The sequence below is a fragment of the Triturus cristatus genome, chromosome 11 (assembly GCF_964204655.1).
Source record: "Triturus cristatus chromosome 11, aTriCri1.1, whole genome shotgun sequence".
Classification (NCBI taxonomy): Eukaryota; Metazoa; Chordata; class Amphibia; order Caudata; family Salamandridae; genus Triturus; species Triturus cristatus.
Window position 1 is genome coordinate 1,100,749,547 of NC_140594.1, and position 23,307 is coordinate 1,100,772,853.

The 23,307-nt window shown below is 46.1% G+C and overlaps 1 protein-coding gene across 2 annotated transcripts in view; it reads right to left on the minus strand.

Annotated features, from left to right (window-relative positions):
* Positions 1–23,307, minus strand: part of LOC146786069 (dehydrogenase/reductase SDR family member 4-like) — a 128,532-nt gene that overhangs the window by 81,451 nt on the left and 23,774 nt on the right. For both annotated transcript variants that reach the window (XM_085633959.1, XM_085633960.1), the window contains exon 2: positions 896–1,075. In XM_085633959.1, coding sequence (XP_085490085.1) covers positions 896–1,071 — 176 coding nt within the window. In that variant the 5' untranslated portion in view covers positions 1,072–1,075. The remainder of the gene's footprint in view (positions 1–895; positions 1,076–23,307) is intronic.

The following is a 23,307-nucleotide window of genomic DNA, read 5'->3' on the forward strand; positions in this document are numbered from 1 at the left end:
AGACATTCTGCTATACACCCTCTCTAAAAAAGGGGGGGAACTGCAAAATCACAGAAACAAATCAATTTTTCTCCATTCTATTTCCAAACTATGATATAGGACAGGCTATTTGAGAGACCAGAAGTAATACCGAGATACAGCAATAAGTAGACAATGCCACTGCAATTTCCCTGGGTTATATATCAGATTAGTTAGATGACAAAATAATCATGGTCTTACAGAAGAGATTGGTGTTAGATACTTCCATACAGTCAAAGGAAGTCTGTCTTAAGTCAAACTTTAGACAAACTTAAGACAAAATCCTAACTTTACTACTACTAGATTCCTTCTGTGAATACCAAAAGTAGTAGGACAGACTTAAGACAGACTTAAGACAGACTTAAGACAGACTTAAGACAAACTTAGGACAGACTTAAGACAGACTTAGGACAAAATTAAGACAGACTTAACACAGACTTAAGACAAACTTAAGACAAACTTAGGACAGACTTAAGACAAAATCCTAACTTTACTACTACTAAATGCCTTCTGTGAATACCAAAAGTAGTAAGTTTTGGATTTTGTCTTAAGTTAGTTCTGTGAATCGTGCCCGTAGTTTACTCACTCTCTTCTTTCTCCTTCATGCAGTATTTACTAAATCTCCTAAATACGGTGCTCATTAACCTAAACTGTATTGAATGCAGCATCAGAGATAAAAAACTGCCCTTGCCATAAATAAGGTGGGTGTGGAGAGCAATTACAGTTCATAGAGCAAGGACAACTAACTATGGAAAAAAAGCCAAAAACTAGAAGAATGCACAAAACAATGTTGACGACTAGTTGCATAACCAATACCCACCGACCAGGAAACAGAGGTTTTCAAATTTGGAATCCAATGAAGTTAAATCGATTTTACCCATCAGTGGAAGCAGTCATAACAGCCACCTTCCCAGCATGCACAGTGTTCCAGTCTACTGCAGTGCTGTTCAGCCTCAGTAGATAGCGAAGATTCATTAGTGCTGGCTGTTGATGAATTCCATAGGATTTGATCAAAGAATTGAATATTCTTTTTCCTCTCCTCACAGTCAACATCTTACTGTAGAATAAAAATAAAAAGTGACTAAGGGACTGTGTAATTATATTTTATTGTTTGCAGCATGCTACAGTTCCCCATGCATTATTCATATGCTTGTAGTTAGTAATATAATTGCTTGTGTTTTCATACCTAAACAAGTCATATTGGAAATGTTCATAAAACAAAATAGGTGAAAAATGTGTATGTTACAAAGAGATGACACTGGGAAAGTTCAGCAAAGTGTGTATTCCATCTCGACACAACCACAGCTTCCAGTCAGCTGATGTACCTTCAGATCAACAGATTCTTGCACATTCCAACTGAGACATGTCCGGAGGGGAGAAGGAATGTACCACACAGATTAATTGTAACAGTGTAACTTTCTCTTCACTGTTTAAAACTCCTGGTTGGGTTACTTGGCACATTACCTGCAATAATAGTGGGCTCACCTAGCCTGCCTTTGTAAAACAAGGCAGTTGTTCAAAATATTTTTGTTAATTAGTAAAAAGTCCAAGAACCTTATATATTTCTTGCCAGTGCATTTTTTGTGAATACCTGGGTGCTCAAGTATCCCTTAACCTCTACTGATATGCTACATGACCGAATTTCAATATTGTGTTTGTATTAATCTAAAGTGCACAGTAGTTCTAATATGATTGCAAAGTTTCATGTAGTTTGGAGGCCCATACTCCATTTTTTCAGCGATGTACAAATCCACATTTAGTGTACTGTGGTAAACGTAGCCGCTTTTTGAGGGTTGCCACCAGAGGCGTGAATTGTAAACAGTAGTGCATTCAGCTATTTCATATATTTTAGTATCAAGGACTTTTCATATCATTTCTCGTGAAAAAGTCCTTTCATTTTCTTATTAGTTAGATGTGCTCAAAGTAACATTTTCAATCACATGTTCACGTTTTAATTGACCTGGATCGAGAAAAACTGTTGAAAGGGGAGTGTAAAATGTAAGGATTTGAGCACTTTACGCTAGAACTGGATTTAGGGTGGAATCTCAATAGTCGCATATTATTTTGGTTGCATGCTGGCTATTTCTGCATTAAATGCATGTTACACTCTTAGGCTTCCCTAAGTGTTGTTTTTTTCTTTTACAGAACCCATCATTAAGTAGACACTGATCTTCTGCCCTCCACGTTAATTTCTCACTGGTTTGTTTCCTCCAAAGGGCAAAACTAGAAACTAACTGCAAAATTGTAAGGATCCAGATGACTTGGGAAGAGACCATTAGTATTAAAATTCATTAATTGTACACAGTGGAATCCCACTACACGTGCTGCACGTGTACCTGGGTCCCTAGTACATATAGGGTGCTCTTTCCCTGATTGTGCCATGGTGCACCTTCAAACAAGTACGCCAAGGGCAAAAAGGAAAAGTATGCCCTGTTAGGTTGAATGTGCGGCCCTCAGAGCAACTGCGAACTCGCGCTGCCCTGGGGGCAATGCATTCAGGTGAAATACGGAGCAGCTGCTACAAAGCCGCTCCATGTTTCATAATGCAAACGGCACCCACTTGCACTTTAAAGAGGGGCGAGAGATTCCTTTGCAGGCGGGTGCAGTGAGTGACTCTGAGAGATACTGGAGGCTCTGAGAGATACAGGTACTAGTGTGACTATGGTCACAGATAAACTGGTTTCCCCAGAGCAGTTCATACCTGGTGTGCTTTTTGCGCCATACTAGATTGTGAAAAGCTTTTATTGAAAATGACCGTCTTTTGCATGGGGTAACCCCAAATTTTGGTTTGCTTGGACTGTTTTTGCTGGCTGTAGAACTCTGTGCACTTTACATCTGCTTACCAGTGGTAAAGTGCTGGTGCTCCCCCTTTTAGCCTGATGAAACTGGCATACAACTCATTGGCATATTTAACATATCCGTAAGTCCCTTGTATATGGTACACTAGTGGACTGCAGCACCCCCTGCTACCCACTGCAGTGACAGTGCAAACTTGCCTGCAGATCTACCCTTTGTAGCCTGGCTGTGCAGTTTTAAACTGCAAATTCGACTCGTCGAAAAACAACCCCCTTCGACAGGACTAAACCAAGCTTCTTTTAAATATTATTGAGTGTCTCCTAAGTAGGCCTGTTTGCCCATGAGTCAGGGTGCATTGTATTTAAAAGTAGGACATGTAAACGTTTATTGTTACACGTGTCCTAACAGTGAAAAAGGCCATGATTGCTATTTTCAGTGTAGCAGTGTTGGCTATTCCATAGGAAAGAATTGACATCCAATATTACATTTAATAATGTTACCTCCAGCCATGAAATACCTATAAATTCTTGGACTTTTTGAAATATTCATTACAAGCCCAATTCACTGATGGAATTGAATTTGCAATGAATATTTTGGAAAAGTTATTTTAGGAAAGTTACTGTTTTCCTGCGTAAAAGCTTCTGGTGGCCCATTTCCATGAGCTCCAACAGTCACCTGGCAGATGAATAGACCCCTCAGTGAGATGTGAACTTGACCCAAAGAAGGGATAAAACGTCTTGGGTGAGGAAAGGTGTTGTGTTCTCTTTTCAGGAATGGCCTCTAGGTTGTATTCAGGTATTTGATTAACCTTAAAGATGCCTCCACTGTCATAAGCAAATGTTTGCTGATGCCAGGCCGGCCCGCTTTCTTTGTCCACCAGCCAGGCAGCCACCAAACTCAGAGGAAAGGGAGATGCCCAAGAACTGGTTAAGAGTGACCACCGAAAAAAGGCTGCGCATTTCCATGGCCACACCTCTGGTGTGGGCACAGGAGCTCTGTACAGGGGAAGAAAGGTTCTACCATCTTGGTTTGTGGTAGAGAGGGGCACTGTAGGGTCTTTTGTGCTAGGACACACAGGAAACATTGCAAAAGTGGGTAGGGTTACCCCTAGGGACTTTTACCCCCATTGGTTGTAGCAGGTTTCTCCAACTAGTAGCTTTCCAGCTACCTCTAGCTAGCTCTCCTCTGGGCAGCCCAGCCTACTAAATTAGAAGCGTTTGCTTTCATCAATATATATACAGAAGGAGACCAGTGACTCCATGAGAACTGGGGAATTTGTAATACATGTCTATCACATGATTATTGATTTAACAATTTGGGAAAATGTGAGAATATTGACCATTATCATTAAACATTCAATCTTGCATTTATGCAGAAATAGTAAAAGTTTACAGAGTTATGTTTACAGTGCACTTCAAGAGATATTTCATGTATTTTAAAGGGAAAGAAAAGATTTTTTAGATTTCCGTTTTATAAAATATATTTACATAATTATATTTAAATGCATATTTATTCATTTATACATATCATAAAGTCATTGGACTTGTGATGGTAATTTAAACATACATGATAAATATGCACTTATCCTTATATGTATATATGGGCATGTTTCAACATGTTATATTGAGATATTTATGAAAGCATTCAATAGATTTGTGGGTTGCAATTTTAACTATGCAAAACAAGATGTAGTATTGTTTTTTGCGCGTAAGTCAATCCATAGTCTTTTTTCCATGTTTGAGGACACGTGACAGTGGAGTAAGAGAAAAAAATATAAAAATGACACCGCTTAACAGTCTTTTATGTGATCAAGGCAGTTTTTTCCCGGTCGAAACGCGTCATGACATCAATTAGAGTGATATAAAAAAGACTAATCGGACAAGTAAGAAGGAGTTTGTGCATTCCTTATCGCCGTATTGTTGTATGGAGGTTAAGGACTGATCATTGGAGGAATATATATAGATATAGATACCACAACTAAAAAGCATGTATTAGAGATGAAAATGTGTGTGTGTGTGTTTTCAAAACTTTTTTCAGAAGTTGTTGTTTGGAGAAAATTGGCTGATATTTAAGGGGGAACAACCTTTACAACGCAACTTTTACAACGCACTACCTTTACAACGCATTTTTTACAACGCATAATCCATTACAACGCATGACATTACAACGCATGACACTACAACGCATTTTTAAAAACTACCTTTACAACGCATTCCATTACAACGCATACTACCATTACAACGCATACCATTACAACGCATAATATTACACTACACTATCCAACACTTACCCTACTGATGCACCCCCTGGAGTTAGAATAGTAATTTTTACCCCTATACTATCCAACACTTACCCTACTGTTGCACCCCCTGGAGTTAGAATAGTAATTTTTACCCCTATACTATCCAACACTTACCCTACTGTTGCACCCCCTGGAGTTAGAATAGTAATTTTTACCCCTATACTATCCAACACTTACCCTACTGTTGCACCCCCTGGAGTTAGAATAGTAATTTTTACCCCTATACTATCCAACACTTACCCTACTGTTGCACCCCCTGGAGTTAGAATAGTAATTTTTACCCCTATTCTATCCAACACTTACCCTACTGTTGCACCCCCTGGAGTTAGAATAGTAATTTTTACCCCTATACTATCCAACACTTACCATACTGTTGCACCCCCTGGAGTTAGAATAGTAATTTTTACCCCTATACTATCCAACACTTACCCTACTGTTGCACCCCCTGGAGTTAGAATAGTAATTTTTACCCCTATACTATCCAACACTTACCCCACTGTTGCACCCCCTGGAGTTAGAATAGTAATTTTTACCCCTATACTATCCAACACTTACCCTACTGTTGCACCCCCTGGAGTTAGAAAAGTAACTTTTACCCCTATACTATCTAATACTTACCTTAAATGTAATTTAATATTATGCGTTGTAATGGTATGCGTTGTAAAGGTAGTATGCGTTGTAATGGAAATGCGTTGTAAAGGTATTTTTTAAAAATGCGTTGTAGTGTCATGCGTTGTAATGTCATGCGTTGTAATGGATTATGCGTTGTAAAAAATGCGTTGTAAGTGCATGCGTTGTAAAAGTGTGCGTTGTAACATCATACATCCATATTTAAGTGATAAATCATGTTGCATCTGGGAGATGTAATACTCACATTACTACCTTGGTCCAGGGGCATTGCTGCTGGTATGTATTGCCTTGTAGAGGCATTCAAGATTGATAAAGCATTACTGCAGCAGCCCTTCTGGATGCATTAAACAAGACCAACACCCATACAGGTTTCATTCAGAGAACACATTTGTAAAACATAGTCAGGTCGTTACTTGCAGTACCAGAATTTTACTGGGGCAAGCTGGGGACTACATTTCCAATCTTCACTAGCGCCAGGAGGCGCCTACGCATTTCCACATGCGCCGGAGGCGCATAAAAGCATCCTCGGGATCCCGCGGCACAGAAGCCCATTACTGGCAGTACCAAGAATTTTACCTGGGGCAAGCAGGGGACTACATCGCCATCTTCACTAGCACCATAGGTGCCTACGCATTTCCGGACGTGCCGGAGGTGCATAAAGGCATCCTCAGGCTCCCGCGGCTTGGGACGCACGCAAGCATGCCTGGACAAAGCCTGGGCCACAGGCGGGCCCGTCTACGCCTGTCAGAGGAGGCTGGGCTGGGCCTGCCCTCTTGGCCCTCCCTTTTTTTCACTTGCCTCCTCTTCTGCCTGGAATTGGGTTATTTGATACAGCAACTCGTTCCAACGAAGAGACCTGCCAAGTAAGTCTGATGGATATCCTGTTGCCTGTATTGCCCCTGTCTAGTGTGACCGTGCTAGTACCCCCAATGGCGAAACGGAAGCAAATGGGAGAGTACCTCTAAATCCCTCCAGAACTCTACCCTTGATTGTTTTTCATCACGGGCAACCAAAGTCATAGACAAAGAAATTCTAGTAGTCGAACGACAGTTGTCCATGGAGGGGGGACCTGCTATAGGTATGAATTTGGATATATCCCTAAATGAGCAGGCTAGGGTCACGGAACCAGGAAGCCTCACTGTTGAACAACTTACATTGGATTTGTCCCTCCCTGTGAAATCCCCGACCCAACCTCCAGTACCGCCATTGTGTGGTCCCCCAGCCAAAATGAAGAAGAAACAAAAACATACGGAGCCTTAACTGGTAGCCAACACTAGATCCAAGAAAAAATCTCAGGAGGTACAATTTGTCTCCCATATTGGATAGGCTTGACAACCTAGAGGTCAATGTGGAAAACATTGAAAAGTCTCTTACTAGCTTAATGACGGGGGCAGGGACTCATGGGCATTTACGATCAGAATCCGCAGACCAAACAGGAGTAAAAAATCTCTGGAAAGCATAACATCATGGTGGGAAACCACCATTGCAACATAACACAACCTTTAGTTCTGCCCACTGCACAAGAAAAAGGTCATGACACATGGGAAGCCCTTTCCAAATCTAAAGTAATGATGTATAACAATCACCCAATTGAGGGGGGGCACTCTGGTAACACCTACGGGGCTAAGATTCATTGCGCCTTACTTGATAGGATCGGAGCTGAACCCTCTAGGTGGCACAATCCACAAATAGACAACTGTGCTTTTAGGATTGATACCCATAACTAGGTGATCCTACATCTCCCCCCAGAGTGCTGCCCATAAGTGGTGATCTTAACCAACGTCCCTTTGCTCCAGGGTAACCTTAAGGAAACCACCAGTCAGCTGAAGAACAAAGTTTGTCACTGGCTATCCCAAAATACTGATTTTTCGAACTCTAGTTTTCATGACATCTTGTTTGTCTGAAGAGTGAGTTGGGTTGGTCCTTTACGAAAGCTTGCAAAAGGACTCAGCATTGTGATTAATTGTAGAACCCTCAATCTTGCAGGGCAGTTGCTCCAAAGCAGGAGGAAACCACCGGGGTGGGTTTTCAGACATGGGATTGAGTTAGTACCACTTGGATTCTTTTATAAACATTTTAAGCCAATTGGGCCATCTCCCCCAAAAAAAGACTGCGCTACCCAAAATTCATTGAATAGAAAGGGGCGATTCCCCTTGGAAATCAGTAATAGATACCAAGTACTTACTGATTTGTATAGTCCAGATTGACTAAACCAAGGGAATGTAAAATCATTGCCGGAATGTGCTGTAGTTATTGCCCTCCAAGCTGAGGGAGTAACAAACACTGCTAATATTATCCTAAACGAGATAGCAAACAACATTCCACCCATCCAGCCAACCACTTATGCAACTGCTCATGATGAAACACTTGTAAAGTCCATACTTATTTACCCGCAGCAGGGAAGCATGGGTGCTGACCAGCCATTACAGATTATTTCTTGGAAAATTGCAGGAATAAAGTCCAAATTAAATGACCCAGAGTGGGGTAAGATGGTGGACAGCAGCCATGTATGCCTGTTTCAGGAAACACGGGCAATGAAGCAGGTGTACAAGGCAGGGTTTACTACATTTAGCATTGAGGCTAGGCCATCTCCAGCTAGTCGTCCGGCTGGAGGGCTATTCATTTTGGGTTAAGACAACATTGGATTGCAAAATCAAGCCACTTGATGTAGAATCCCAGGAGATCCTAGGCATAGACATGATATGGCCTAAAGGGAATATCCATGTTGGACTAATTAACATAAATAACAGGTTTAGTAGCCATTACAAGCCCTCAAAAACCCTAACAATGCTCTCCAATTTCCTTGATACCTGTAGGGAAGAGTTTTATCTTATCCTAGCTGGTGGCTTTAATACGACCTATGAGCCAGTGGATTTTGTACAAGAATTAGTACAGGAGGAAGAGCAAGCTAGGGGTGTTAATAAGCTACAGATACATGCCATTAAAAGATGCACCAAGGTTGGGCAGCAGGTATTGTCTCTTACCTTAGCCCATAGGGGGCGTGCATGTAATGGGCGGACACCTTCAGATGAGGAAGCTAAGTTTACGTTCAAGAGGGGGAATGTTAAAAGTAGGATTGATTATATCATGGTGGACCTTGATCTGTGGCCCTATGTCAAAAATATGATAGTGTTCATAATGCCCTCATCCTGGAGCTAACTGGCCTTCCTATCTCGCACAGCCAAACTCATCAAGCAATAGCCCCAATCGTTACCACAAATAAAAACAGGAGAGTCAAATGTCCCCAGGTTGTGGCCGATGGGAAACTACTTCCTAAGATCTATAATGAAGTGGCAAGGTACTTAGTGATCCTGACAAAAGTGTTGGTTCTGCTGGGTCCAGCTTCCAACAATTAATAAATAGTATTAAACCCTATTTTAACAGATTATGCAACTTTAATATGCCCAAACAGAACACTGCCCTGTGGTATAACAAGGACTGTAGACTAGCTAGGAACGATTTAACAGTGGCAGTAAAGAAAGGGACACAAGATGACATCAAAAGTAGAAGGAGGATGTATAGGAGGGCTCAGGGTGTGGCAAAAAGGAGTTGGGAGGCTGACCATTGGTGCACACTAGCTGAGGCTTCAAACATAAGGACAGTCAGCTTTTCTGACACCTTCTGTCAAAGGGCTCAATTAAGCAGGTCAGAGAAGATGATTTTTATATACAATCACATGTTTGGGAAGAATACTTCCAGAAACTTTACACTGGCATGGTCTCTGCCCCGAGGGGGAAACAGTAGTAGCAGTTGGGGAATGTACTTTAACGTCCACACAGGATTATTCTGATGGTTTTTCCCAACAGGAAATTGTTACAGCAATTAACTTACTCCAGACTGGGAAAGCACCAGGTCTTGATAGACTCCCTGGAGACATGTACAAAGCAGAGCCTAACATTTGGGGTCCACTGCTCCAAACGTTTTTTAATGCCATTTTGCGAGGAGGGGACATCCCTTTAATCTGGAAGGTTGCTGAAATAATCCCCATATTCAAAAAAGAAGACAAAGGGGACCCCTCTAATTATATGGCAATAAGCCTTATAGATGTGTCCCAGAAAGTGTTCTGCAAAATTATTTTGTCACATCTCCTAAACTGGATAGAGGAAAACAACACTATCTCACATTTACAGGCTGGCTTTAGGGCATCTACGAGTACCCTAGATCAAGTGTTTAGATTCCTGCTGCTTATTTGGAAAGAAGTGAAGATTAGGAAGGGTCAATTATATGTCGTATTTGTTGATCTCAAAACGGCATTTGATTCCATTGACCGTAATAAGCTATGGGCCGCCCTTAAAGACTTAGGACTCCCAGGTGGCCTACTTCAACTGTTGGTTCGCTTACACCAAGCAGTGGCGTAACGAAAGTTGAGGGGGCCCCCCTGCACAGTACATGCAGGGGGCCCCCTACCCGGGCCACCACCTACCACTTTTGCAGAGGAGGTCCCCTGGAGCTTGAGGGCCCACCCTGCACCGAGGGGGCTGCGGGGGCTTATCTTACGCCACTGTGAAGATGCCAGACATGCCTCTTATTTCAGTTATGGACCTATCTCATTAGAAAAACAACAGACCTACAACTTCGGGCCATAAGACATCCACTTTAACACCAGGTAAAAAACAGAACAAATTCATTTTGCACTGACATAGCAACAATAATTAGCCCATAGTAAGATTATTCTATTTTGGCCACAGCCCAAAAATAGAAAATGTTCTCATATGCCCCGGCGGTGAGGTCTGTGGGACTGGCAGGTTTCTGTGCTTGGGGAGGTCTGTGGGACTGGCAGGATTCTGTGCCTGGGGAGGTCTGTGTGGTTGGCAGGTTTCTCTGCCTGTGGAGGTCTGTGGGACTGGCAGGTTTCTCTGCCTGGGGAGATCTGTGGGGCTGGCAGGTTTCTCTGCCTGGAGTGGTCTGTGGAGATGGCAGATTCTGTGCCTGTGGAGGTCTGTGGGACTGGCAGGTTTCTGTGCTCGGGGAGGTCTCTGGGGCTGGCAGGTTTCTGTGGCTGGGGTGGTCTGTGGGACTGGCTGGATTTTGTGCCTGGGGAGGTCTATGGCACTGGCAGGTTTCTATGCCTGGGGAGGTCTGTGGGACTGGCAGGTTTCTCTGCCTGGGGAGGTCTGTGGGGCTGGCAGGATTCTGTGCTTGGGGAGGTCTGTGGGGCTGGCAGGTTTCTCTGCCTGGAGAGGTCTGTGGGGCTGGTAGGTTTCTGTGCTAGGTGAGGTCTGTAGAGCTGCAGGTTTCTGTGCCTGAGGAGGTCTGTGGGGCTGGCAGGTTTCTGTGCTTGGTGAGGTCTGTGGGGCTGGCAGATTCTGTGCCTGTGGAGGTCTGTGGGACTGCCAGGTTTCTGTGCTGGGGGAGGTCTGTGGGGCTGGCAGATTCTGTGCCTGTGGAGGTCTGTGGGACTGCCAGGTTTCTGTGCTGGGGGAGGTCTGTGGGGCTGGCAGATTCTGTGCCTGTGGAGGTCTGTGGGACTGGCAGGTGTCTGTGCTTGGGGATGTCTGTGGGGCTGGCAGGTATCTGTGCCCAGAGAGGTCTGTGGGACTGGCAGGTTTCTGTGCCCGGAGAGGTCTGTGGGACTGGCAGGCTTCTCTGCCTTGGGAGGTCTGTGGGACTGGCAGGTTTCTGTGCCCAGAGAGGTCTGTGAGACTGGCATGTTTCTGTGCCCGGGGAGGTTTGTGGGACTGGCAGGTATCTGTGCCCAGAGAGGTCTGTGGGACTGGCAGGTTTCTGTGCCCAGAGAGGTCTGTGGGACTGGCAGGTTTCTCTGCCTGGGGAGGTCTGTGGGTATAGCAGGTTTCTCTGCCTGGGGAGGTTTGTGGGTCTGGCAGGTTTCTCTGCCTGGGGAGGTCTGTGGGACTGGCAGGTTTCTGTGCCCTGGGAGGTCTGTGGGGCTAACAGGTTTCTCCGCCTGGTGAGGTCAGTGGGACTGGCAGGATTCTGTGCTTGGGGAGGTCAGTGGGACTGGCTGGTTTCTGTGCCCGGGGAGGTCTGTGGGGACTGGCAGGTTTCTCTGCCTGGTGAGGTCTTTGGGACTGGCAGGTTTCTGTGCCGGAGAGGTCTGTGAGACTGGCATGTTTCTGTGCCCGGGGAGGTTTGTGGGACTGGCAGGTATCTGTGCCCAGAGAGGTCTGTGGGACTGGCAGGTTTCTGTGCCCGGAGAGGTCTGTGGGTCTGGCAGGTTTCTCTGCCTGGGGCGGGCTGTGGGTCTAGCAGGTTTCTCTGCCTGGGGAGGTCTGTGGGGCTGGCAGGTTTCTCTGCCTGGGGAGGTCTGTGGGACTGGCAGGTTTCTGTGCCTGGGGAGGTCTGTGGGGCTGGCAGGTTTCTGTGCCCGGGGAGGTCAATGGAACTGGCAGGTTTCTGTGCTTGGGGAGGTCTGTGGGACTGGCAGGATTCTGTGCCTTCGGAGGTCTGTGTGTCTGGCAGGTTTCTCTGCCAGTGGAGGTCTGTGGGACTGGCAGGTTTCTCTGCCTGGGGAGGTCTGTGGGGCTGGCAAGATTCTGTGCTTGGGGAGGTCTGTGGGGCTGGCAGGTTTCTCTGCCTGGATTGGTCTGTGGAGATGGCAGATTCTGTGCCTGTGGAGGTCTGTGGGACTGGCAGGTTTCTGTGCTCGGGGAGGTCTCTGGGGCTGGCAGGTTTCTGTGCCCAGGAAGGTCTGTGGGACTGGCAGGTTTCTGTACCCTGGGAGGTCTGTGGGGCTAACAGGTTTCTGTGCCTGGGGAGGTCTGTGGGACTGGCTGGTTTTTGTGCATGGGGAGGTCTATGGCACTGGCAGGTTTCTCTGCCTGGGGAGGTCTGTGGGACTGGCAGGTTTCTCTGCCTGTGGAGGTCTGTGGGGCTGGCAGGATTCTGTGCTTGGGGAGGTCTGTGGGGCTGGCAGGTGTCTGTGCTAGGTGAGGTCTGTGGGGCTGCAGGTTTCTGTGCCTGGGGAGGTCTGTGGGGCTGGCAGGTTTCTATGCTTTGTGAGGTCTGTGGGGCTGGCAGATTCTGTGCCTGCAGAGGTCTGTGGGACTGCCAGGTTTCTGTGCTGGGGGAGGTCTGTGGGGCTGGCAGATTCTGTGCCTGTGGAGGTCTGTGGGACTGGCAGGTGTCTGTGCTTGGGGATGTCTGTGGGGCTGGCAGGTTTTTCTGCTTGGTGAGGTCTGTGGGGCTGGTAGGTTTCTGTGCCCGGGGAGGTCTGTGGGACTGGCAGGTTACTGTGCCCTGGGAGGTCTGTGGGGCTAACAGGTTTCTGTGCCTGGGGAGGTCAGTGGGACTGGCAGGTTTCTGTGCCCTGGGAGGTCTGTGGGGCTAACAGGTTTCTCTGCCTGGAGAGGTCAGTGGGACTGGCAGGATTCTCTGCTTGGGGAGGTCAGTGGGACGGGCTGGTTTCTCTGCTTGGGGAGGTCTGTGGGACTGGCAGGTTTCTGTGCCCAGAGAGGTCTGTGGGACTGGCAGGTTTCTCTGCCTGGGGAGGTCTGTGGGACTGGCAGGATTCTCTGCCTGGAGAGGTCTGTGGGGCTGGCAGGTTTCTCTATCTGGGTAGGTCTGTGGGGATGGCAGGTTTCTGTGCCTGGGGAGGTCTGTGGGGCTGGCAGGTTTCTGTGCCCGGGGAGGTCAATGGAACTGGCAGGTTTCTGTGCTTGGGGAGGTCTGTGGGACTGGCAGGATTCTGTGCCTTGGGAAGTCTGTGTGTCTGGCAGGTTTCTCTGCCAGTTGAGGTCTGTGGGACTGGCAGGTTTCTCTGCCTGGGGAGGTCTGTGGGGCTGGCAAGATTCTGTGCTTGGGGAGGTCTGTGGGGCTGGCAGGTTTCTCTGCCTGCAGTGGTCTGTGGAGATGGCAGATTCTGTGCCTGTGGAGGTCTGTGGGACTGGCAGGTTTCTGTGCTCGGGGAGGTCTCTGGGGCTGGCAGGTTTCTGTGCCCGGGGAGGTCTGTGGGACTGGCAGGTTTCTGTACCCTTGGAGGTCTCTGGGGCTAACAGGTGTCTGTGCCTGGGGAGGTCTGTGGGACTGGCTGGTTTTTGTGCATGGTGAGGTCTATGGCACTGGCAGGTTTCTCTGCCTGGGGTGGTCTGTGGGACTGGCAGGTTTCTCTGCCTGTGGAGGTCTGTGGGGCTGGCAGGATTCTGTGCTTGGGGAGGTCTGTGGGGCTGGCAGGTGTCTGTGCTAGGTGAGGTCTGTGGGGCTGCAGGTTTCTGTGCCTGGGGAGGTCTGTGGGGCTGGCAGGTTTCTATGCTTGGTGAGGTATGTGGGGCTGGCAGATTCTGTGCCTGCGGAGGTCTGTGGGACTGCCAGGTTTCTGTGCTGGGTGAGGTCTGTGGGGCTGGCAGATTCTGTGCCTGTGGAGGTCTGTGGGACTGGCAGGTGTCTGTGCTTGGGGATGTCTGTGGGGCTGGCAGGTTTTTCTGCTTGTCGAGGTCTGTGGGGCTGGTAGGTTTCTGTGCCCGGGGAGGTCTGTGGGACTGGCAAGTTTCTGTGCCCTGGGAGGTCTGTGGGGCTAACAGGTTTCTGTGCCTGGGGAGGTCAGTGGGACTGGCAGGTTTCTGTGCCCTGGGAGGTCTGTGGGGCTAACAGGTTTCTCTGCCTGGAGAGGTCAGTGGGACTGGCAGGATTCTCTGCTTGGGGAGGTCAGTGGGACGGGCTGGTTTCTGTGCCCGGGGAGGTCTGTTGGACTGGCAGGTTTCTGTGCCCAGAGAGGTCTGTGGGACTGGCAGGTTTCTCTGCCTGGGGAGGTCTGTGGGACTGGCAGGATTCTCTGCCTGGAGAGGTCTGTGGGGCTGGCAGGTTTCTCTATCTGGGGAGGTCTGTGGGGATGGCAGGTTTCTGTGCCTGTTTAGGTCTTTGGGACTGGCTGGTTTCTGTGCTTGGGGAGGTCTGTGGGGCTGGCAGGTTTCTATGCCCGGGGAGGTCTGTGAGACTGGCAGGTTTCTGTGCCCGGGGAGGTCTGTGGGGCTAGCAAGTTTCTGTGCCTGGGGAGATCTGTGGGGCTGGCAGGTTTCTGTGCCCGGGGAGGTCTGTGGTGCTGGCAGGTTTCTCTGCCTGGAGTGGTCTGTGGGGATGGCAGATTCTGTGCCTGGAGAGGTCAGTGGGGCTGGCAGGTTTCTCTGCCCGGGGAGGTTTGTGGGTCTGGCAGGATTCTATGCCTGTAGAGGTATGTGGGACTGGCAGGATTCTCTGCCTGGGGAGGTCTGTGGGGCTGGCATGTTTCTCTGCTTGAGTTCTGTGGGACTGGCAGGTTTCTGTGCTTGGGGAGGTCTGTGAAGCTGGCAGGTTTCTGTGCCTGGAGAGGTCAGTGGGGCTGGCAGGTTTCTGTGCCCGGAGAGGTCTGTGGGGCTGGCAGGTTTCTCTGCCTGGAGAGGTCTGTGGGGCTGGCAGGTGTTTGGGGCAGGATGCTGGGTGATCTTGTCACACCCACAGAGTCTGGGATTTGGAGCCATTTATGGACCAGAAACATTGATCCTTTTACTGCTACTGAGTGGAGTACGACGGCTTCAGGGCGGGAAAGTGCATGGAGCGCCCCACAGTTCAAAGGTCGCAAGTGAGGTACACACGCTGGTACCTGTTTCCACGAAAGTCACGTGCAACCTCTGGTAGAACATGCTTCGTAACATAGAAAGGCTGTAAATGTTATTTTTTTCCTTTCATATCAATGGGTTAGGATTGGTGGCTGTTTGCGACAGCAGTAAACAGAGGGGAAGTACATGGTATGCAGTGCCATGAGAATTATGCTGCAGGTACTCAATTATGCAGCAGGAAAAGGCAAATTATGCGGTCTAATGCCGCACATTTTGTGATACTTATACTTAATTATTTTTTATTTTTGCACCTTTTAAGACTGTTCTGGCAAATGTTTCACCTCAGTCTCAGTTTAACAACCAAACAACAAAGGGTGACTGAAAAATGGACTGTCAATTTTAGCGAAGGGCATTCGACTGTGCAGCTTAATTAACTTAAGTTTGATGAGATCACCAGTACCCCATTGGGTTCTTATTTCTCTGTCGTCCCATCCAAAAGCTACTAACGTATTTGTTTTTAACTTGAATCCTACTGATAAGCGATGTGAATTTTACTTTGGACATTAAGGTCTTAGTTCAATGTGGTATTTATTAAGGGGGGCGGGTTTGTTTTGTTTTGTGTAGTTTTTGTAATGATTTTAAGTAATCAAACAATAAACTTATCTATCTATCTATCTATCTATCTATCTATCTATCTATCTATCTATCTATCTATCTATCTATCTATCTATCTATCTATCTATCTATCTATCTGTGCAGCTATGCATGTTGCTGTATTTTAGTAACTTTTAACTGTTTCAGCTAGAAACCATTTTATCTGCAAGCTGCAATTTATGTAGCACCACTGCCACCACAGCCCCAATCCTCCCCCTCTCTGCCCCACTCACACCCTGATGTCCAGTTCAGCTCGACCTGCCCCTTCAGAACCGACATCACTTGACAACTAGAAATCAGCGACAAGAAATCGGGCCAGTTTTGGGGGGAAGTGGGTATCACTTTGCCTTGACAAAGTCGGGCGAAACCGGGAAACTTCTCCCAAAGTCACAGACTAAGGTGTAAATTCATAGGTGAAGGGTATATTTTCTTGCGCCCACAAACTTCAATGACGATTTTTGTGTTTTCTGTAAAATCCGCAAATCAATATAAATCGCAGGTGAAACTGATGACACGCACTTTTAATCTTTAATGTGTAACATAACCCCCCCCCCCATATTTTCCAAACAACCTTCATGTACCAAAGGCGCCTTTCTTTTACTAAATGCCTTCACACTAAACTGGAGACCTTACGCACACAAGTGGCTGTCGCAATTAATTTTGGGTGGGGTGCACTTGTCTGCGGGGGGGGTGGCATAGACTGGGCGAACAGACAGACTCACCTGCGCGAGCCGCAGAAGACAGGGCAAACAAGGCTAGCCAGAGAAATAATTAAATTATGGCAGGTAGTCGCCGCCGCACGTTACCTCTTAACTGTCTCCACTCTGGCCTCTGGGATGCCTCCTCGCTTCACCAGTCAGCAATGCGCATGACAATTGGTCACCAGCCCCACCCTAAGGGTGAAGAGTAAGACCGCACAGACGCGGCGACGGAGACATCTGCACGCTGCGCAGTGTGCACCATTACCATTTTTTAAATGTTATCATTTAATTTATAAAGAAAAGTCTAGAGCAAGCGTAACTTACATAACCTACCTATATTAATTAATTACCTATCCCAGACAGTCACGAATTTGTGGTGCTTTCTGGCACCGCTGAGGGGGCCTCTGGAGCGCTGGGGCCCCCCCGCAACACGGAAGCTGTGGGGCTCTGTGTGTGCTCCACATAATTAACCTCCACATAATTATGCTCTACTCCATACTGCATACATACACTCCACATAAATCCAGTCTATGCCACGTAGCAACACTCCACATAGCTACACTTCACACCATGCCTCATAATACCACTCAACATAATTTCACTCAACACCGCAACTTCCACGTCACACAATTCAACTCTACATATTTCCATTCCACACCACATAATTCACAACAAACTACATAATTCAGACTAACACCACAAATGCACAACACACCACATACACAAACACCACAAATTCCACATCATGTTATAATATTTAACAGCACACCACATAAGGAAACTCCACTACATACCACTCCACAACACAAAATACCATTCCAGATAATCCCACTCCAAGACACACAATCCCACTCCACTCAATACCACATAATTGCACTGCACACCATGCCACATTATTTCACTACACAGATCCAATCCACGCAACACAATTCCACAACCAACGATTCCAATCCAAACCATATATGTCCAATTGACACCACACACATTCCCTTCACTCCAAACAGAAAACGCATAGGTAAAATACATTGTCCATAACAACATCAATAGCTCTAACTCTCACCTTCTGATGTGTCCCAGCAGATCCTGTTTCTGGAGCTGCAAACTTGCTGGCTGAAGTCAGCTCTGTGCTGCCTCAGAGGAGCAGTGCCCTGTGGTGAATGCTGTCTCTGGGGCCCCCACCCCCATCCATTCCCCTGTCAGCTCTCCTCTGTGCTGCCTCCTGCCTGCTGTCTCTGGAGCCCCCACCCCCATCCTTGTCCTCTCCCTTCTCAGAGGCAGTGCCCTGTGGGGAATGCTGTGCTGCCTCCTGCTCTCTCTGGGGCCCCCACCCCCATCCTTGTTCCGGGACTGGCTGGTGGTTCTGACTGAAGAGAAACAATGTAACAAGTTACATTGTTTCTCTTCAGTCCTGGGTCAGCACAGGAGCTCCATGCAGGCTGCTTTAGTTAGAGGTAGAGGCTTGATTTAGAGCAAGCCTCTCTCTCACAGCTCTCTACCGAAGAGCTGAGGGGGCCCCCTTCATTTACTGAAGAGTGGGCCCCCCCCCCCGCACCGCGGGGGCTGCGGGGGTGTTTGTTACACCCCTGACACCAAGGCAATTATGCCAAAGTCAGGTGGAACTCTGATGGTAGTCTTTCTAACAACATATCAGTCTCTACGGGGGTGCGTCAGGGTTGTGTGCTTTCCCCAACCCTGTTTACTTTGTACATGAATGAACTCATAAGCGAACTATATGATTGTGGAGGCGACCTCCCAAAATTAGCTGGTAGCCTTATACCCTCTTTGCTATTCGCAGATGATACACTGCTCTTTTCTAAAACACCAACCGGCATTCAGAGTGTGCTAACCAAGTTTGCTGAAGCATGCCAAGATCGGGGCCTTGAGATTAACTGTTCAAAAACAAAGTTTATGGTTTTTAACCCATATAAATCCACAAAGGGGAACTTGAAGTTGGGTACCCAAAAATTAGAACAGATCAAGGCTTTTGATTATCTGGGAGTCAGAATTAGTGACAACCTAGCATGGTCACCTCAAATCCAGAAGAGTGTGCTGACACTACAGCATGTGGACTGTGCAATAGTAAAGAGGTTAAAACGCTCAGTCTTCCGCCCAATTTCCCCCATCCTTGATATACATCAGGCCAAAGGACTTGGTGTGGCCCTTTATGGGGCTGAATTGTGGGGGCTATAGAAATTGAAACAGCTAGAGGTCGTGGAAAACAACTTTTTAAGGGATATCCTTAACCTCCCAAGGAATACACCCATATTACCACTACGCCTTGACCCTGGTCTAAAGTCCATTACACACTTTGCTGTCCTCAAAAAATTTACGTTCTGGGTTAGACTTTGGACCAGTAGTACCCAGATCCCTTTAAAGGATGCAGAGGAGGAATTAATAATTCTTCCAAGACATACAGGGCGACTGCCCTCGTTATAATAAATCAGGGAGTGGATTTATAGACTGAGCTTGGGTGCAATGTGAGAGGATTCACAGTCTATTGAAAAAAAAACGGTTCCCCTGTTAAAAAAGGTACTGGACTTTTGTTGAACTTTTATGTATTGATGTTGGGGCACGTGGCACTTTAACTTCCGCTTTTTTAAATGTTAGAAGTTGTTTTAAGCTAGATATGTACATGAATGATATTGAACCCCCTCAGGCACGAGCACTTTACATACAATTTAGGATAGGGATTCTCCCATTAAATGCAATAAAAAATAGCTGGGCAAATGTTATTATTTCCCCTTTATGCCCGTCCTGTCACTACCCATGATACCATAGAACATTTTATTTTCTTCTGTCCCGCGTATGCAAACTTAAGGAAATCTTGGATCATTCCGGCTCGCCGGCTGCTTTCCTTCTCACGCCCCTCTGATGCTCTACGCATATTTAGGTCAGACACAACAAGGTGGCTTGTTTTTACAATATCTAGATATCTGCTCTATTCCAGGTGGTAGAGACCAAAAGTTGCAAAATAATACTGTGATATAGGCTCACTTAAAAAGCAGGGCAAGTCTTTGGTAAAGTTGTTCAGTGGGACAGCAGGGAAATGATGGGCATAGATTGTTTTATTACGTGTGATTTTTTTAGTTGACTTCATTGTTTTATGGTAAAAGCAAAAACGGCAACCCTGTCTTAAATGCTGATTCGGCCAGTGAGGTCAATGCTGTTCTAAACTTGTTCTTAACGTTTTCATGCAATATTGTGTACTGTGTGATTTGCAGTGTATGATCATGGTATTGATCGAACAATACATTATTATTATTAGTCAGGCTGACTAAGTTTTGCAAATGTGTACCAGTACCTTCCTCAGAACACTTTCTGGACCTGTGGCGGAACAGAAGAGGACTGGACCTGCTGTCCGTAGACAGAGAAGAGCCTCGAAGACTGGACCAAAATGTGGACTCCAAAGGTCATAAGGCTGACCTGCTGTTCAAGCTACAAGGACACAACAAGCTACGAGAGGCCTTTTTCTGCAACTGTACAGTTGACCAATTGGACCCACCCTTGGTCATCCTGCTGGCCTTTGCTAGAGGTATTCTTGACCCTCAATTGCTGTCCACAAGGTCCTGGACCCTTGTTTGATGTCTAAGTGTACTCCTTCTATCATCTTCTGAAACCTGGGACTCAGAATCTTTTGGGCTCCAAGAACTGCCGAAGGACCGGGACCAGCCTGACAAGTCAATCTGATGAAGGTGCAAAGATTTCGGTTGTTCCCCCTCAGAGCTTTTCCACAGCAGCCAATCTAATTCAGCAGGACCTCGCAGAGAAGGTATCCGGCCTTTTCTGCTACAGCCTGCAGTCTTGCCCCACTGGAAGAAGCTGAGCTACAAAAAAGTGACTAAGTCTGAAGGTCGAAATATACACCATGCGAAGGCACAAAAAGTATCCAGCCAGAATGCGACCTTCTTTGGGTGCGAAGTTCAAATTCAACCCACTCAGAGCTTTCCCATCAATAGTCAATGGCATCACCAAGACCTCATTCAGTGGGTACCTGATGATGTAAGGCTATCTCTGGCCACAGACTGCTGCCGTGCCCCGCTGAGGAATTTTTGACTTCCAATTCAGGAAGGTAAAACTTCTGACCAGGTTAAACCTTGTTTCTGTATCTGACCCGTTCGCCACTGCATTCAGTCTTAACTTGCCCCTAGGTACCAGCACGACCAGTTGACCGGGGTTGGTGGTTAATGCTTTTTTGGCTCTATTTTTATATTTCGACTTAAAAATCATAATGCCAGTTACTGCATTTTTGTTGTTTATGTGTCATTTTATTTATTAAAATATTATCTATTTTCCTCAATTGGTTTAGGGCTTTTCTAGTGTTGTGCATTGACTTTATCACTTTTTAGGTACTGAATAAATACTTTACCCATTGCCCCTAAGATAAACCTGTCTACTCTGTGCTGCAACTACCAGGTGGTTGAGCTCAGGTTAATTCAGGGACTTTAGTGATTCACCCAACTTATTGCATGAGGTGGGTACATAACCCCCCCACCCCCCGAACTAATAACCCAATTCCCTACCTCTTTGATAATGATTTATGGATGTTTCTTTTCCTGCAAACAATGGAGGGTATTTTTCAAAAACATTTAAATACATTGGCAACAAAACAAAGAAGTACATTTAAAATGCCAATGTTTAATGTAAAAGGATCAATGTTTTACTATGGTATTAATAGGTCAATGGATATTATTATTAAAATGATTGTCATTGTGAGCACACCTATAATACAACATAGTGACGGCTGTAGTTGTCAGTGTTACTAGCATGGCCAGAAACCAACCAATAGCTAAATGGAGAGCTCTAATTATCCACTGTGTGTAAGTACATCCAGGGCTTTAAGAGGGATGAAAACTGGGGGGTATCTCAAAGGTGCGTGGCCAATGTATTTAAGGAAATGGCTTAAAAATACGTAAGCTGTGCTTAGCATAATGTGCCGCCCGACTTGTATTTTGCTGTTTCTGTCATTGCATCCAGATATATGATACAACAAGAAACAAAATACCTACAACAAGTCAGGACTATTGGCTTTGTCAATGGAAGATAAATAAGCAGCAATTATGCTTTGTATATAATATTGTAAAAGCTTCCACTGAAAGCCCTGGTGACACCACGACGATGTTGCTACTCCTGAGTTTCAAAAACAGAAGGGAAATCCAGAAAGAAAATGACTCTCTTTAAAGGATTTCCCTTCCCCTTACAATGCTCACCTGGCATGATATCATGACGTAACTTCACTAGTGCGAAGTGAACAGTTTGAGCATGCGCACATCGATGTACATGCACTCACTGCAGTCAGGAAAAAAATGAACCGCCTGTGCCAGGGCACAAAACAGAGCCCAATAGAGACCCGTTTCGAGGCCCCCTTTAAAAAACTGCCGGTGTTCAGCACCTGTGAGACTCGGCCCACTTAAAGCCCTTAGTACATCATCAAGTCTTGTGTTCCTCTTTGCTGCCTGTGAGTTTGCAATCTATTGCATACGATAAATCACTGGAAAAGACGATTATCAAGCCCACTAATCGATGGCAAGGTGTTTATTTCAGACAGAAAGACTATATATATATATATATATATATACAGAGAAAATCCTTCCTGACGAAAGGACCAGAGGACAACAACAGAGATTCCAGGTGACCTTTATTCGTCGCATTAGGGCATAATGCATTTCGGCGTTTTCTTTGCCTTCTTCAGATGTCTTTCCGTGCCTTGGGTCTCACTTGCTTCCTCTTATAGCTACCACGGTGATCCATGTGGTTGGAGTAAAGCAAGCTTCGCCTTGATACTCTGCAGCTGTGGTTCAATGACCCCCAGGACTCAATATCCCAGCATGCAATCATCCAGTGAAAGGTATCTGCGGAGAAATGTAGCGCTTCAATGCGCCTTGATGTACCTATTGCCAAAAGGGAAGGAGGACTGATTTGAGTCCAGAGAGTCCCGGTAATAAGGACGTTGAAGGCCACCTATATATATATATATATATAGAAAGAATCCGACTTCCTGATCACTTCCGCCAGTCGGGCCGGTGCATAGGACGGGCGTCGGAGCTGTGATAAAGACCTTGTGGTCGAAACGAGTTGCTGTTGATAACAATACAATAATTATTTGACCACGAACCTGGAGTGCGAGTCGTTCTTTGTGTTTAAGGATTTACAAAGTTTTCTTCGTATAGAGAGATATATATATATAAGTCCAGCATTCGAGTGCAGCTCAATTTTGGGGTATGGCAATCGAGCATTCATATATATATATATATATATATATATATATTTTTATATATATATATATATATATATATATATATATATATATATATATATCAGCCGAAATGCATCCTGTTTGGCCGGAGTGACTATTAAACAGATTTGATTTACTTCTGCCCTGGAGTGCCGCCACTTTCACAGAAGTGGGAAGATGTTTTTTGTATGTTTACCAGCGATTGCGGTAGCGCTTTTACGTGCACCACCAGCGCTTTGGCAGCTCGCTGACAATAACTGCGACCCTTTGGATATATATATTGCTCTAGAGATTGAAATGGAGCGTGTTTAGTTCTTCCATATCAGGTGTGAGTAGCTCATTCATTCATTTTATTTAGTGCATTTTTATAAAGTGCGGACATTACCCAAAGGTGTCAGAGCGCTGTACAATAGAGCTAGTTACGTTACAAGAGAAAAGTGGTACAGAATATAACATTACACAGACTAAAAATGAAGGGTACACAAA